At 43.9% G+C, this 18117-nt stretch overlaps 2 protein-coding genes across 2 annotated transcripts in view; both read left to right on the top strand.

Annotated features, from left to right (window-relative positions):
• Positions 1-603: 603 nt before the first annotated feature.
• LOC310876779 (tetratricopeptide repeat protein 27-like) lies at positions 604-3156 on the top strand (the record flags this gene model as incomplete). Its single annotated transcript, XM_083790433.1, has 1 exon — positions 604-3156. One exon carries the CDS (start codon positions 604-606, stop codon positions 3154-3156), a length of 2553 nt encoding a protein of 850 aa, XP_083646559.1.
• An 8095-nt stretch (positions 3157-11251) lies between these two features.
• enpp1 (ectonucleotide pyrophosphatase/phosphodiesterase 1) overlaps positions 11252-18117 on the top strand; it is a 74426-nt gene continuing 67560 nt past the window's right edge. The window contains exon 1 of the mRNA XM_083789912.1: positions 11252-11489. Within this exon, the coding sequence (XP_083646038.1) occupies positions 11364-11489 (126 nt within the window). The 5' untranslated portion in view covers positions 11252-11363. The remainder of the gene's footprint in view (positions 11490-18117) is intronic.

Genomic DNA, 18117 nt, shown 5'->3' with positions numbered 1-18117 from the left:
GCTCTTATTATCATACATCATCATGACGTAAAATAGACACTATGACGTAAAATTGTCCATTCATTGTCAAAGGGAATTTAATGTTTGTGTAGGACAAAGTTTGTGCACATACATGAAAAGCTGGACATAGGAGGGAAAATGTGAAATAGACAATCTTTACAATGTTTACCATATTTGGGCATGGCTGACTCTTTGTGAACTTATTGTGGAGTTTACCACAACCTTATTTGGGCTGGCTGACTCTTTGTGACCTTATTGTGGAGTTTACCACAACCATATTTGGGCATGGCTGACTCTTTGTGACCTTATTGTGGATGGACCCTATATTTGGGCATGTCTAACCCTGAATTTCATATTTGGGCAAGGCTAACATGTATGTACAATGCAGACCACCTTAAAGGCTCCCCAAAACTCTTTACACAATCATCCATGCGTCACAAGAGCAGATCAGTTCCTGATTACAGTCAGTCAATACTAATATCTACACACTATTGGCATATCAAATCAAGTCTCTAATTGTTAACTTTGAAACCCAACCATGTTGACTGGAGAATCCTAATGTCACATAAGTTCCCTATAGAAACACACAGTGGTTCGGTGCCGATGCAAGACGTAGAAATCGCAGTTCTCCGGGGCTTTTTAACACCCAGCAAGACAACAGGATGGAAGAAGGAGCGTTTCAGCGATGGCGTTGTGGGCCCGCTGCTACAGTCACTAATAGAGGGGGACTTTGAGGCGGTGCTGCTGAACCCCCAGATGCTGGAACTGATGGGTGGAGGAGATGACAGCTGCGGTGACATAAAGGACATGGAAGCCTACATGGAGAGACGGGTCCTGGCCTTCTTGGCTAAAGGTACAGAGTGCGACAAGGCCAACAGGCAGCTAACTGTGATGGTTCTGGCTGTGGCCTGCCTACACCTGTTTGCCCAGAGTAACTGGACCGGTCCTCCTGTCTCCATCCATGTTCCTGACCTGCTGCCTCCAGCTCTGCTGTCTTCCTTCCCCCGGCCCCAGGACCTGACTGATGCACTTCACAATAGCCTGCTTCTGGACGGAGAGTCGGTGTACAGCCTGGTGGCGAATCCTTTCCTCCTCCTCTTGGCCCGAGTCCTCCTGCACAACTGCTCCTCTAAGATGGACAGCCTCCAGTTACTGCCCTGGTGGACCTTGCGCTATGTTAAGCTTCACCAGCAGGTCTTGGAGGCCTGCTCCAAACAGCTTCTCACCCTGGCCCAAAGCAGCATGGAGAAAGTGACGAAGTGTGAGATTTTGTTCTCGGACAGACGCCACAGGAACCTGGCCATCCAGTTCCACCTGGAGTGTTTTTACACCCACCTAGCCTACTATGAAAACGAACATGCCAAGGAACACATCCAGAAGGCCCAGGAGCTGTCTGGTCTGGAGATGGGAATGACTGGTGCACTCGGGAAGCGGTCCCGGTTCCAGCAGAACTTCTTGGCACAGCTCCTACTGGCAGTCAAGCGGAAGGATGACTCACCCATTCTGGCAGATTCTGACGAACTGACCCTGACCCCTACCCCAGTTGCCAACCTGCCAAAGGACAATGACCTGCACGATGACACAGTGCTGAACCAGATCAACCTAGCAGAGCCAGATCGGTACAAGTTACCTGACCTCGGTGCCGAGGAGCAGGTTCTCATCCTGGGTGTCTGCACTGACTCCCAGAAGAACAACCCAGTCCATAGACTAACTGAGGAGGAACTCCTGGCCTTCACAACTAGCATACTGTCTCAGCCAAAGTTCTGGGCCATAGAGGTAACAGCCCTTTGTCTCAGAAGCAAGCTGGAGAAAGGCAGCTCCCGGCGGGTAGAAAGAGCCATGAAGCAAATCCAGACCATAGTGGATCACTTTGAAGACAAGAGCTGCCCCGTGATTGAACGCCTCAAGGTTTTCTACTGCTGTCAGGCTCCGCCCAGGTGGGACGTCCAGAAACAGCTGGCCAACCTGTTGACAGACCTGGGCTGTACGAGCTCGGCTCTGCTCATCTATGAGAAACTGGAACTGTGGGAAGATGCAGTTATCTGCTACGAGAGGATAGGTCAACATGGCAAGGCAGAGGAGATCCTGCGGAGGGAGTTGGAGAAGAAGGAGACTCCCAGTCTGTACTGTCTGTTGGGGGATGTCAAGAGGGAACAGCAGTATTACGACCGGGCGTGGGAGCTCTCGGGTGGGCGCAGTGCCCGCGCCATGCGCTCCAAGGCCCTGCTGCACATGCGCAACAAAGAGTTCCAGCAGTGCGTCGACTGCTTTGAGCAGTCTGTCCGCATCAACGCCTTACAGCTCGGGGTGTGGTTCTCCCTAGGCTGTGCCTACTTTGCCCTGGAGCGTTGTGAGGGTGCTGCCAAGGCCTTTCAGTGGTGCGTGAGACTGGAGCCAGATAACGCAGAGGGTTGGAGCAACCTCTCTGCAGCTTACATTCGCCTTCAGAAGAAGGACAAAGCCTTCCATACCCTGCAGGAAGCCCTGAAGTGTAACTTTGAACACTGGCAGATCTGGGAGAACTTCATCGGCGTGTGCATTGACATCGGGGAGTTCAGAGAAGCTGTCACGGCCTACCACCGTCTCATGGACCTCAGGGAGAAATACAAAGATAACCAGATTCTGGAGATTCTAGTGCGGGCGGTCGTGGAGAACCTGAAGGATAACCGCGGCGAGCAGATGGCGTCTCTCCGCCCCAAACTCAGAGAGCTCATGGGCCGTGTCACGTCCTGCCACAGCTCCGACGCCCAAACGTGGCGGATGTATGCGCAGCTGTATGGCGATGGCCACAGCACTGACCCAGATGATAATGAAAAGTCACTGCAGTTCCTGTCAAAAGCTCACCGTTGCCAAGTCCAGGTCAGCGGCTGGGAGAAGGACACTGCCACCTTCAAGGACATTATAAAGAGAGCCGTCCACATGGGACACGTCGCCATCGGGTGCAGCAAGAAAATGGCTGACTCCCAGGAAGCTCTCCAGATGCTCTCCTCCACACGCCTCAGTCTGAGGTGTCTGGCCACCAAAGCCAAGCAAACGTACACTGAAGTGACCACAGGACAGCTCAGTGACAACCTGAGGGACAGGGTCACAGAGCTGGAGCAGCTCATCGCAGAGCTGCAGAGCCTGAATGGCGCCCTGCGTAGCCAATCAGAATGACATGCACTTTCTCCATTAATTTCTATGCAGAAAACACAATTCAACCAATTAGAGGTAAAACTATTGTAACTAAACTGAAAGTACTGTTAGAATACAATGGTTAGTGGCTGGCTTATATTTTTCCATTTCTCCAGGACAGCTGCTTTCTTACTCCATTCACAATTCTCATCTTTTCCAGCGATACAGTCTCTGTCTCACGGTGTGCTCTGATAACCTGGTATCATAGTAACATAACTCCTAATATTGGCCACATATCTTCAATAGTTGCTCCGTTGATCATCCAAAATATTCTCCCGCTAACTGTACACACAAACGCACAGTGTTCAGGTTCAGTGTTTTCCGCGCCATGGCTCTGTCTGTACGAGGCTAGCCTTCTTTATCTGTTTGTCTGTGTGTTTGTCCAGAGCTAATCTCACGAGTGTAAACCCTATCCTAACCCTACTGGCAGTCTGCCAGGTTAGGGTCTAAAAATACACTTTTTGTAAAACATTTGCTTTTGTAAAAAAGAAAAAAATAGCAGATGTATACAAGCTCACAATGTGCTGCAATATGACATGTTGTGAGTTTGTAGATCAGCTATTACATACAGCATATATAGTAGGGCTGACAATGCATGTGTTTCTGTGTTTTTTACACACCGAACCCTGTCACTTAATCAGAATCGTCAATCAATAGTTGCTTTGTCATTTCTGTCATGACATGTCATGATGTTGTCCACCCACAATGTTTGTCTGGGTTTGAAGAGGTTAAAGCAACTATAACTTCCTCTTTGTATCCAGGATTTGAACCAGGTTTAGTTGCTTACGTTCTGGCAGTTTTTAGCTAATAGAGTCTGCCTGCTTTCTCTGGGATAAATTTAATATTGACCATCAGTTCAAAATTCGTGTCAGATCCTGTGTCTAGGTGAGACATGACCAAAATGATCAAAATGTCTCAATAGAAGAGCGGGGGGACAAAATACAACATCAATTGTATATGAGTTATATTGTATTACCAGCTCAGTGGCCTTGTGGTTAGAGTGTCCGCCCCGGGACTGGGGGTTCGGGGATCGATCCCAGGCCGAGTCATACCAAAGACTCTGAAACATGGGACCCAGTGCCTCCCTGCTTGGCACTAAGTATCAAGGGTTGGATTGGGGGTCCCTGCGACATACTAGCGTCATGTCCAGAAACAGGAGATAGGCTCCTACCCTATGGGCCTTATGGCTCGGCAAGGCTTACTATATTGTATTAACATATCTACCATACAATTCAATTGAAATTAGCTACAGATTGTACAAAATTAAAATGTATTAAGGTTACATACTGTATAGTGAGGCTTTATTAAATTAAATTACATTATTGGTTTTGAATTTAAGTATAAATGGCGTCATGACCAAGTATTTCCACACAACTCTAAAGTATATTAATGACATAGTTGTTGAAATGTGTTGTTGAAAATGAGTGGTATACCCCTTGAAGTTTCGTTCATGTCAGATTATCAATAAATACAAAGTAACATAGCTCATCAGAGAAAATGAATAAGGGTGAATAATCTGAATATAAATAAGAGCAAGGCTATTTGAGTTGAGTCCCCTCGGATATGAGCCTAATTTATGCTCCATGGTACAACAGCTTTGTGGCCTGAAAATAGCTGATCTACAAGCTCAAAACACGTTGCATCTGTGATACGTCGACTATTCTGGGAAGTACAGTAAGCTTAATGACAGACAGGGCTGGATCCCCCTGTGTGACATGGCTGACACGCCATAATGAGGCTGTTCACACATCCTTAGCGTTCCTGCTGGGAAATTAATCTGCTGACTGGACATGAGACTGACTGTCTGTTTGCCTTCCTGCCTGTCTGCCTGTCTGGCTGTTTTCCTGCCTGCCTGCCTGCCTGCCTCTATTTCTCAGCCCTCCTCGCCAGATGGTTGCCAGCTTTCACACTGTCTGGGAAAGTGGAAAAGGCAAAAATATCCAATCCATTGAATCCCACTATAAACAGAGGGTGTAACGCGGGGCGACAGTGTTTCAACAGGGATGTCCTTGACCCTCATCCAGCTCTGCAGGCCTCTGACAACAACCCATAAATAACACAGCAAATTTGACTGTGCAGTTTCACCCTCAGTGACATGACTCGACATTTTGAAAAATAATGTGTGAATCAGCTGGCCTCCATTGACACAGGCACAAAGCGTTAAGTTAATTGAATTTTGTGCGGCGCTAGATGCTCCAACATGTGGCTTTGTGTGTTCCCCCCCATGACATAATGTAGCAGGCCAAGTCAATGGCAAAATACATTTACTATGTCGTAGAGGGTGACACAGTACTCTATGACGTAGGGCAGGGGTGCCCAAAAGGTAGATTGCGATCTACCAGTAGATCACAAAGGCTGTGCAGGTAGATCACAGGACATGTTCCTAAAGAATATTTAATTTAAATATATAAAAAACTATTTTTGGAATCTGTACATATACAGTATGGTGTCTATGGGGTTAATGGGTCCATGGGGTCTATGGGGTTTCAACACATACTTGCAATTGCTAATTGCATCATTCTAGTTTCAATTCAACTTGTACAACAATACAATATACAGTATGGCCATGGGAGGCTCACACTGTTTTATATCAGAGCACTTTAAGATCCTCCAATGACTCCTCATTGTTAATATCGAACGATCCCGAAGTTAAGACGATTTGTTGATTTGTCCAACCCATTTCAGTCCAAGGTACTTTTCACAAAGCACAAGGCACTTAAAGATAAATTAAAGGACAACTTTAGTTTTTTTCAACCAAGGTTCATGTTTTAGGTTGTTATTAGAGAAACTAAAAGGTGAGTGTTAATTTTCTTTCATTTGCTGCTTTCTTTCGTTTTAGGGATTTTAGCTCTTTTTGACAGGGGGGCGGGGGCATTCGAGCATGGGGCTAAATATGTATTTTTTTACCAAATTTGATGGTGATTTATTTATTTATTATTTACTATAGTCCTAATAAACCCCAGGAAATTACATCTGGCCACAGAAGATCACAGGATCTACTGAATGTGAAGGTATAGCCTACTGGGGGAAGGCTTATACTGTGTGTATAGGCTCAGTTTGTCACATTCAATAGATCCTGTGATCTTTTGTGTCCAGATGTAATTTCCTGGGGTTTATTAGGACTATAGTAAATAATAAATAAATAAATCGCCATAATATTTTGTAAAAAAATACATATTTAGCCCCATGCTCGAATGCCCCCGCCCCCTTGTCAAAAACTGCTAAAATCCCCAAAACGAAAGTAAGCAGCAAATGAAAGAAAATTAACACTCACCTTTTAGTTTCTCTAATAACAACCTAAAACATGAACCTTGAACATGAAAAAAACTAAAGTTGTCCTTTAAACAAATTTGTGGGGGCTGCAAAGCCTGCTCACTCCCACACCTCTTGTATTACATCTCTCTATTTGTGACCTTGACCTTTGACATTTTGACCCAAAGCGTAATCATCTCTTTGGGGTGGTCAACTGACCGGACACGCACACGTACACACACACACACACACACACACACACACACACATGCACGCACGCACACACACACACACACACACACACACACACACACACACACACACACACACACACACACACACACACACACACACACACACACCAGGTGTGTCCAGGCAGGTCACGTTGCAGGTCAAGTTGCACGCGATGAGTTATTTGTCAGGAGTATCGTATTGTGTAGGGACATTTATCCTTCAGCTTTTCAGACGCCAAAACGTGGACCGTGTAATGACTGCTTTAGTTTCCACAACACTTCCACAAGTAAAGTCTGGATGTCTGTCGTTTAGGTAGACCTTTACTGATCTCCACCACGAGAGTGGTCAGTGGTGCTCCAAAAGTTTAAAGTTCCAGTCAATAAAAGTAGAAATACCACAAAACAAAAAGAATATTATTATTATTATACAAGTAAAAGTCCTGTAATCAAAACGTATACCGTACTTGAGTAAAAGCACAGAAGTATTGGTATCAAAGTAAAATGTAGTATTTAATAATAATAATCTGTTATACTGTATGGAAAATAGCACAATAGAGCTTAATTGGTCAATGTGTGTCTTGTAATAAATCTGGAAAGTAATAACTACAGTAAGTAACTAAGCTGTGAAATAATAAGTGTAGTAAAAGTATTTCCCTTTGAGTTTGTGTATAAAGTATAAAGCAGTGGAAATTAGACTCAATTAAAGTACAGTAGTTGAGTACTGTAAATGCACTTTACTTTCCACCACTGGTCTTAAGGTTGTGTTGGATTCACATGCTTGACGTGTAGATGGAAAATAAGCATTGCAGTAACTTCCTTGGCCCATCATAACTCATATTAAAGACCTGTTTTATTCAAATATTTATCTAACTCAAATGTAAACAACGTTTAATGCTTGGAAACACACGTAAAACTCCTGTTTAGAAGACATACTGTGTCACCGGGTCAAAACCCCAAGCAAAACATTTCTGACTGAAAGGAAAGAATGCATTAGTAAAAGCTTTTTTACGTGCGATTACTCAGTCATTACAGGCTCAAATTTAAATATGCCTTCAATCATTTTTCAGATATAGCGAAATTTGCCAATATACAAACCCACAATACTGTATGTTCTTTACAATAGATATACTGTATATAAAATGCTTAAAGGACAACTTTGGGTTTATTTTTTCAACCAAGTTTCATGTTTTAGGTTGTTATTAGAGAAAGTAAAAGAGTGTTATTATTATTATTATTTTCATTTGCTGCTTTCTTTCGTTTTAGTAATATTAGCTATTTTTGACGGGGGCGGGGGCATTCGAACATTGTTATTTATTTTTTTACATTTTACAGCGATTTCTTTATTATTATTTACTATAGTCCTATAGACCCCAGGAAATTACATCTGGCCACAAAGGATCACGGGATCTACTGAATGTGAATGGGGATACTAGGGGGATGCCATTAAAAACTACAGAAGCCTCTCGACTGTAAAATATGATATTAATCTGTTAATACCGGTAACGCATCTGTGTCATTTGTGACGTGCTGCGAGCTTGTACATCTGATATTTCTGAACATTTTTGAAAAAAGTGTTGATGATTTAGAAGGCATTTGTGGAATCCGCCTCAGGTCTAAAGGATATTTGATGATATCATTATCGTCATAGTATTTGTTTACACAGAGCGTAAGTTGGGTGAGTGGGTGAGTTCATCAGAGTGGACTGCTTCCACTCTTGACATCACAAAACCTGTTTTTTTAGATAATTTTTAGATAATTAATATTATTATTCAGGAAACGTCTATTTGAATCTCCAATGTTTCAAATGACATGTTGCCATGTTTTTAAAACTACTGGCATGCAGTCTACTAGTGACACTGAATCTACTGGCGTGTAGAGCAGACACATACGACCGACCATCACATCAATACGTTTGTGGTGAGTAGGCCTACGGTCCCAAGTTGAATGAATTATTCAACTCACAAGTGGCTGCAGTAGTGGCTCTCGAGGGGCAGATGTGCTTATAACTGTCAGCTGATGTATTCTTAAAGCGCATGCACACGGCAGCTCCTTCCAATACATTATGGAGAGCTCATTGTGGGCTGCGGGCCTGCATGGCTAAAGCCACTCTCCTTGTCCTCGGCTGTCTGTACGGTATACATGCAGTGTGACTACTGTACATACATACATGCATGAATGAAAATGAATCAAAGGGTGTCAGTGGTTCATGTACCTGATTAAGATTGGACAGTGGAGGAGGAACGTGTGATAGGAACAAGTGCTGAGTGTGTAGGTTCAAAAGGTCATCATTCTGCTTCTCCTTCTGCGTAATAGGGACAGCTGTATGTACTCTGCTGTACTGCGGAGATGCAATCTACAGCAGTGCACATGCACTTCAAGGACCCCTGGTTTGATATGCATTTAGGCCACTGACGCCCCATTCGATACCATGGTAGGGCCTATTTGTGCATACCATGTGCTCGCATGCAAAAACACACACTCTACATAGGATATCATTTACACACACACACACACACACACACACACACACACACACACACACACACACACACACACACACACACACACACACACACACACACACACACACACACACACACACACACACACACACACTGCATTCGAGAGAGAGAGAGAGAGCACACACACACACACACACACACACACACACACACACACACACACACACACACACACATACACACACACACACACACACACACACACACACACACACACACACACACACACACACACACACACACACACACACACACACACACACACACACACACACACACAAGTGTAGTTTAGGGTCACCTAAAAACCTGGGATTTCTGCTATAAACACTGCAGCCTTCCTTTTTATATTCTATAGAATTGCAGCATCGCCATCTTGTGGTTGCTTCCGTAATTCACACGAGTTCTCTACCTCACCACATTAGGCCTCAAACTCTATGCTTGCCCTATTTTATACTTCGTCGTACAATATGGTGTATGGACATTGTACTTTTACTACACTACTTTAATTTGAAAACGTACTTTAAAAATCAGACCCGTCTGAAGTGAGTGGTACTGTACTGTACTGTACTGTACTGTACAAGCCCTCCTCCCTGGCCTGTGTGTCTGTGTGACTTGGTGGTGAACAAAGGCTATAACGCTATTTCCGTGCTCGGACACATCACAGTCACATCACTGTCACCTCACAGCTAGAAGGTCCTGGGTTCGATTCCCGCTCTGGACACTGTGGGCGCTGGCAGCGTGTCCTCCCCTCCGCGTCATCAGTGCCCATACCCGAGGCAGGGCTGGCGAAAGGGCCCCTCCGTGAGGAGCTTGCATATTCCCCCCGTGTCCCCCAGGGTAGGCACCCCCACAAAAAACATGCAATAATCCTCCTCCTTCCATGCGCCACGTCCAACCAGGGAAACTCCCCCCTGTCAGGTGCAAAGGTCGAGCGACTTGGACACTCATGCATGAAGAAAGCATGAGTTCAAGAGGGCGAGTAGAGCCCAGGATCACATTAGATAATTGACACAGGAGTGAAAAATGTGTTACAAAATCGTGGGATAAAAAATATAAAAATAAATAAACACACCTAGATACATTTTGGCCATTTGAAAATAGCTGATCTACAAGATCACAATGCTTTGTATCATGACGCATTGTGAGCTTGTAGATCTGCTATTTTCAAAAGATTTTGAAAATAGATTTGTTTTTTTTTAACATAATGAGTACTTTTACTTTTGTTACTTTAAGTACATTTCGATGCCAATACTTTGGTACTTTACTCAAGTACATTTTTAATTCCAGACTTTTACTTGTAACTAGTATTTCTAAATTGCAGTATTGATATACTTTTACTTGAGTAAAACATTTGAGTACTTTTTCCACAACTGTGTGGTGTATGCGTCGCATAACATGCATGTTCTAATTTTAGGCTACCGAGAGATGGCGACAGTTCGATGCGCTTTCATCTCACACACAAACTACCGGTAATGTTATTTTCGAACTGAGGACCTATTTCCTCCCGAGGTGGAAAGTCTGGTGACGCGAGCGAGGATAATAAGGACCATGCAGTATCAAATCATTTTGAACCAGAATATTGTACAGATTAGTTGATGTTGCCCTTTTCTGTTCATAACTATGCAATGCACGTTGACAGAATAACATGTTAGGTATAGGGTGCGGTGTGTGGATTTACCCTCGGCAGTCGGCAATGAATTTGCCATACTGGGTGGGTATAGTTGACTAGTTGTTTTATAATTATATTGATAATCATATAGTGCTTGCTGTCTATATCTAAGGCTCTGCTGATAGCCATGCAGGAGATTTGTTTAACGCTAAAAGCCTGGCGTCGGTCAAATTTGGGATCTATTTTTGTTGCCAGACTGACAGACTCGGCAGCATAAAACAACTCCTACTGTAGGCTACTCCCTCGCAGACTTTTTCAATCAATGGGAATGGGTGGCACATGTGCTGTCAGAGAGCAGACCACTACTATGAACTTGGCTTAATGGCAGACGTCAAGAGCAAGGCGGTGCTAAACGGAGGCAGGGGAAGGTCATTTGCAGCTATACATACACAGTACACACACAGACAGCAGAGAGTTGACTGCAACAAGGAGCTGTACGTGTTTCCAAACAATCCAGCCCCATTATAAACTACCTGCAGCCTAGTCTGATCGGGACGCATCACGCATGAGAGAATGGAGATCTCCAAAGGAGACGAGCGTTCTGCTGAACACGCTGCCGCGCTGTTCGGCTCGGCCAGGCTGGATAACAGTGGGCAGGACAGAAAGAGGAGCTCCAACTACTGTAAAATCATTATTGGGGTAAGTTTGGCATGTCTTGTCTACAAGTCCATCACTAGCCTAATTCCAATTTCCTATGCTATGCACATGATGGGAATAAGCTGGTTAACATTAACCAACTTCAATCCCACTGACTGCGATATGTCTGTCACTGGAACTTACTTTATTTAAACGAGTAATATTATTCATTTGCGTTAACATGACTTGACAGACATGACGGTTCAGGCTCCCGGCTTAGGTGACCGTGAAACATACGCTTTTAGACCGCAAATACCCTGCTACAGAGCGCACAGTTTACGTTTGGCACACGACAGTGGCATTCCAAACTGTAGCCAAACTTGGCATTTCCATGCAATCTTTCACTTCCCACTCAAACCATGAGCCCATTTATCCCAGTGTTTACAAACCGTATGAGAAAACCACGGCTGTCTGTCACATACTGTAGAGAGCAGACAGCCTGTCAGTCAGTTTAGTTGAGAAATTATTATGGCACTTGGGGCAAGTGCCACTTCAGGAGGAACAGTCTGATTGGCGTAGAACAAATTAATTTGTTTGCGACACCTGATTGGTCCTCAACATGGCAGGTTTAGGACTACATTTTCAAACTGGTGGAGGATGATGAGGATGACTGGCTGGCATGATGAGAGGACAGACCTGTGAGCTTGTAGACTTTTTTTCCCCCCAGTTCTTTTCTTTTTTTAATAGCCAAAGCTCAAATCTAAAATTACACAGATGCTTTCCTGGTTTTGATGGGTTTAATGAAAATTATCTGGTGTCTGGTGACATGTTATGCATTTAAAATGGTTGGGCTTTAAGATTTTTCTTTTTCTCCAGAGAAGGAGGGGGCGATGGTTAATTTCATGTTCTGTGTGAGAGTTTGGGCATTTATACACATGATGTTTTTGGGGGTGAACGGGTTTGTCAGGCGTGCTGCTGATGAATGAAAACAACTTTTAAAATAGACGTGCATTGCTGAGGTCATAAACCGGTCACTCTCTGACCGTCATTATTATTGTTCTAAATGAGAAAAGTTAGCTATGGATCGCAAACCACTGACCCGGAACTAACGAGCATAATATAATGAGCGTGTGTGATTTTGATTGAATGTGAAGTGTGTGTATTGCATATTTCCAGTCTTTTCCAATTCCAAATGATCTGTGTTTTGTCAATCCTGTAAGTCTGTAAGAGGTGTTAATTTCTGCTCGACCACTATAATTATGCTATGGTGTTTGGGTTTCCTATGAATGCAGACAGGCGGCTGTGTGGTGTACATTCAATGGTATGTGTAAAAGTGAGTTATGGCTGTGGCACCAGCATGCAGTTGTATTTGTGCGTTTTAGATTCTGAAACACACAAATACAAGTCTCTAAAATACAGCCTCCAAAGTTTAGAGGGAGAAAGGGGGGGCCCCTAAGTGGTCTCAGGCCGGCCAGGGTCCCGTGGACACCAGACTGCGGCTGCCATTGGCTATAATGATTGACTAAGCCCTTCAACACCCTCCCACCCCTGGGATGTATGCAAGTCACATGCATAAAACCACCCACAACACTGTCTAATGATGTTCATTTTAGCTTCTCTTTACTGTTGTGATAAGTAGTTTAGTTGAGGGAAGTCGACACTGGCATAAACATAGTTATCCACTTCCATCTACTGTACTTTGTATACCTGCCCTGATTTCCACTGAAATAGGTTTGTAGAACCACAATATACCCCCCTCCCCTCGGTGGTATACTGTCAATCTACGAGCCACTGAGGAAACCATGGATTATGACCTGTTTATCTGATTACTACCACAGCCTGGCTAAAACCACTGGAACCAGTGATAAAACGCGTGGGAACCCTGTGATGTAATAGGTTGTGTGCTGTCTATTTGGCACAGTTCATATATACATGTGGTGAGGGGTTTTAACCCTGATTTATGTGTCATACAATGTTGTCGCAAACTGAAATAGCCGATCTTCAAGCTCCATGACGCGGCGTGAGGCTGTGAGCTTGCAGGTCGGCTAATTGCAACACCACCGTATGACGGAGCATAAACTTAAAGGCATTCTGAATCAGCCTCCCATATCTGAGGGACATCTGGTTGTACTTTTGGTTCCTCATTTCTGATTAAACATAACGCAAGTAAATCAATATAAATAAAGTTATCATTATTATTAGCGTTTTAGTCAAATCTGATGATTTGGTGGTAGATTTAATGTGCCATCTCTTGCTCATTAATTTAATCAGCTCTAACGTGCTCAATATTGTATAATCAGTTTGATTAATAGACAACATTACTACGGAGGTGCATTCATTTCATCTTATGATGATTGATGATGATTTGCTGGCGAGATTGAACGGTGTAATCCAGTGGATCTCAAAGTGGGATCCAGGTACCCTCTGGGTTCCTTGAATGAGTGGGTTCCAAATGGACCCATGCAGGACTGTAACTCTGAGGGTGTACAAATGGAACCAAAGAGGCCCGTGAGGGTCCATCTGGTTGAATTTGTCCGCTCTCAGAGTTATGGAGGCCCTTGTTTTAGAACTACTAATGGTGTGTCGTGTAGACACTGATGAGTGTAATGCAATATTGTGTTCACCATCAGACTAGACGCATGTTTCCACCAGTCACTGTTTACTCTTAAAACCCACAACCATGGAGGATGACGGCTAGTGTCTCTCTCTCTCTGTGTGTCGGTCTCTGTCTCCCTCTTCTCTTGTCTCTATCTTTTCTGCGTTGTGCCTCTCTGTCATTCTCTCTTTCTTTCTACCCCCCTCTCTCTCTTTCTGTCCGTGTCCGTCTGTCTCTTTCTCCATCTTCTCTTGTCTATCCTTTCTGGCTTCCTGCCTCTCTTTCAGTCTTTCTCTCTACTACCCCCCCCCCCCCCCCCCCCCCTTCTCTAACTCACACACACAAACACATAGAACTAAACCACACGCCAAAAGGAAAGGTTAGAACAGGTTAGAGAGTAAATAAGTGCACATACCCAGACACCTCCATGCACACTCACACACTGACTGCATATTTTCATACCTGTCTAGGAATTCAATGTCTTGAATGAACCACTGCAAATGGGTTTCTCTGGTGGTTTTTGCACAATCCTGTGGGCTTTAAAAAAATAATGAGTAATATGCCAAGTACTGTACACCACTGTCTACAGTACATGGTACCTAACTACTAGTTTAGCGTCTTTGAAGACACTCATACAGTAGGTGTGGTGGGTGTGTATGTGTGTGTGTGTGTGTGTGCGTACGCACGTACATACTGCTGGATCTATGAGGATCCTGAGCAGTGTTGCCAAGTCTGCTTATATTAAGCAACTTTGGGGTTGTTTTCCTGTGAAGTCACTTGTAATATTGGTAATTGTCGGTTGGTGTTTTTTGGAGCTTGTTTCTAAAGTGTAGAACTTTGCTTATTTGGGCTTGCCTCAGTTTAACCAATTTAATCCTATATACATCGGCTATTTATTTATTTTTACAAATCTGGAATGTTTTTTAAACATTTTACACAACATATTTTCAGATGAGGTTCTGTGGATCCTGTGGTCAGGTAAGGGCCACTACTGGTTGACAGGAGGTGTATTTGCGGGATTTTGGTCTCAGCTCAGCAGTAGAATTTTCTGCTCTTTTGAGAAAATTTGAATCCTTTTGACTGTTATTGTATCAAATCTGGTTTCTGCCGGACATGCCTCTGATAATGACTGTAATGCTATAAACCCACTGTGCATCCTTTAAAAGAGCAGTGGATTGAAGGACACAGGCAGGACCTGGGTGGCATCAACACTTTAATACAAGGTTTAACCCTCAGTTCCACACCTCCACTGCCAATAACCAGCCAGGATAATTGCACGTGTGCTTCATTTCAGTGCAACGGGGGCTTCCTATGAGCTGAAATGAGGAAGTACGTTAAGTAAGCCTTGCTGAGCCACGTGGCCCTTAGAACAGGAGTCTATCTACTGTTTCTGTAGCGTGAGGCATCCCCCAGACATGATTCACAAGTAAACCCCCTGGACATGACGCAGGGACTTAACCCCAATCCTACCCTTGATGCAGAGTGCCAAGCAAGGAGGCACTGCTGGCTGGGTCCCATTTTTATAGTCTTTGGTATGGCTGGGATCGAACCTCGACCTCCCAATCTAAGGGAGGACGCTCTAACCACAAGGCCACTGAACTGGCTGAAATGATAAGACTGTTGAATAGCTCCTGTTTAACTGGACTGCATTTGCAGGGAGCCGCCCCAGCTAATTACAAAGAGTAAGAGACCCCCTGGGCACACGTGAGCAGTACAGCCCTTTCTGGGCAGAGAAAGCAACCCACAGCCAGCACTGTACTGTACTGTAGTCAAGTGTACTGTACTACACCAGCCCCACAATTACAGAGAGCCAAGACCCACATGTATCCCATGTGGAGAGACATTTAACACACTTCTTGGTCAAGTCTTCAATTTGTATTGAACAACTTTAAAAAATATTTGGGTGGGGAAAGGAAATCTAGAGGATAGTAATTTTGTACAAAATGCCACACACCAGAGGGCTAATAGAATATGACTACATGTGCAGTGATTGGAGGTGGTCTTCACAACAGTATAACAAATGACTCAAACTCAAGCCAGAGTTCTTACAAAAACCAAGAGATATGCCATATTACTCCTGTTCTCGCCTCACTGCATTGGTTACCAGTCATGTACAGAATTGATTTTAAATTAACTTTTTTAAATCACTAAATGGACTAGCACCTACATACATTTCCGACCTCTTGTCCCCGCACATACCTTCCCGTAACCTCAGATCAGCAGACAAAGTTTTACTCAACCCCCCCCCCCCAACACAAAGCTGGTGACGCAAGGCGGCAGAGCCTTTGCTGCTAGGGCCAACTACCTCTGGAACTCAGACAGACCACTTCAGTGTCCACTTTTAAAAAACTCTTAAAACCCACTATTATTTAAAGGCTTTTAATGAGTTTGAATGAACAGTTCCAGTTTCTGCTTTTTATCTTGTCTTTTATTATTTTTTGTATTTGATTAATTCCCATTGTTGATTTTAATTGCCTGTTTGTGTATTGTATTTGTATGTGAAGCACTTTGTAAACTTGTTTAAAAAAAGTGCTATACAAATAAAGTTATTATTATTATAAACTCATAAACGCCCCAGGCCAAGCGGGGATTGCCTCTTGGCTGAGTAGTAGACAGACAGACACTATTCACAGTACTGTAGGTGTAGTTCTATGTTTCCAGAGGGTGGCATACAGTAATGCACGGAGCCTATTTGGGCTGTCATGCAGGAGAGTCGGCTTCCAATCTCAGGTACTGTAGTGTAGGACATAGTACAGTTAAGGAGGTTCTTCTTAACCCAGCAACTGCTTCAGAAAAACTGTTCAAAGGTAGACAGTTAGACGACTGTGATTTTACTGTGAAGCTCCCAGATGGGGGTATCATTTGTAGTTCTGGGGTCCTTAAAATTCATGTAGATTCATGTACATTGTACTGTAGTGTGCTGCTACAGTTTGTTTAACCTTTGTGCCTCCTTTTATCTCCGTCATTGGCTCACTATAGGACAATAAAACTACTGGTGTCTAAGTACAGAACTTGTTTGACCCTCTCCTTCCTTCCTGTACTTCCAGTTAGACACCCTGGGCTGCAAATCAATTATTTTCTGTTTCTAAAACGTTTAGTCCCAATACTTGATTCTGATTGGCTGGTTACAGTCACGTGACCGTTGTAAATTTCACCGATAACCCACACACCTTCAATCACTTTATATCATTTGCAGCTGATTCCGCATCTCTGTAGCTTTACTGGGGAAGGGGAGCGCTTGATTGCCTTACAAACCCATGCCGTGCGGGCGTCTAAGCACCGCCCGGCTCATATGACTGTGAATGTGTGGCTCCAGGCAGCCCCGTAAAGACATCATGCGCTATTCTCCCGTCACATAGCCTACTTGCCGAGCAAAACAAGGAAGTGATGTGGCTCGCTCTGGTGGTGCAAAGCGTATAGCTACTTTTGTGAATGTAATAGTTTTATTAGGTTAATATTGCTATTTGTTTGTAACCGTTTTAGAAAAGCAATAAGCCCCAGCTTACCGGGTATTTTACGATGGCTGGGAGGGTAGAAGACCCTCCGCTACGCGTTTGGTCTGCCTACGCCCCCAGCCATTGTAAAATACCCGTAACCTGAGACCTCTCGTGGCTTATTGCTTAAATAAATCGCTCTTCCAAATCACAAAAGGTTTCACTGCCTTTATTGATAGTATCAAGTGAAGATAGGCAGGAAAGAGGGAGAGAGAGAAGGGGAGAGACATGCAGCAAAGGTCGTCATGAACGGGACTCGAACACACGACACGCTGTCAGGCCAAAGCCTATATGTGGCATGCGCCTGGACCACTTGGCCAGCGGGCACCCAAAAGGTTTCACTGTTAAGTCACAGAAACATATAAATACATAAGTACATTGCAGGGATTTACCGGTACATTGTGCCTTAACTCTTGAAATAATAAGTAATATTTCCATTCCTGTAGTCGGATAAACTTTCCAGTGCATTCTTTTAGCAACATCATTGTACACAACACAATAAGGTAATTGCACATGGCAATGGCATTGTATAAAATCGTGGTTGTTTTTGGATCTAGTAGTAGGCCTAATTCAAAGGTAATGTACAGCACTGTAATGGATA

The sequence above is a fragment of the Protomyctophum parallelum genome (genome assembly GCF_964188405.1).
Source record: "Protomyctophum parallelum genome assembly, chromosome: 19".
In the NCBI taxonomy this organism is placed as follows: Eukaryota; Metazoa; Chordata; class Actinopteri; order Myctophiformes; family Myctophidae; genus Protomyctophum; species Protomyctophum parallelum.
This window is presented reverse-complemented; position numbering and strand designations above follow the sequence as displayed.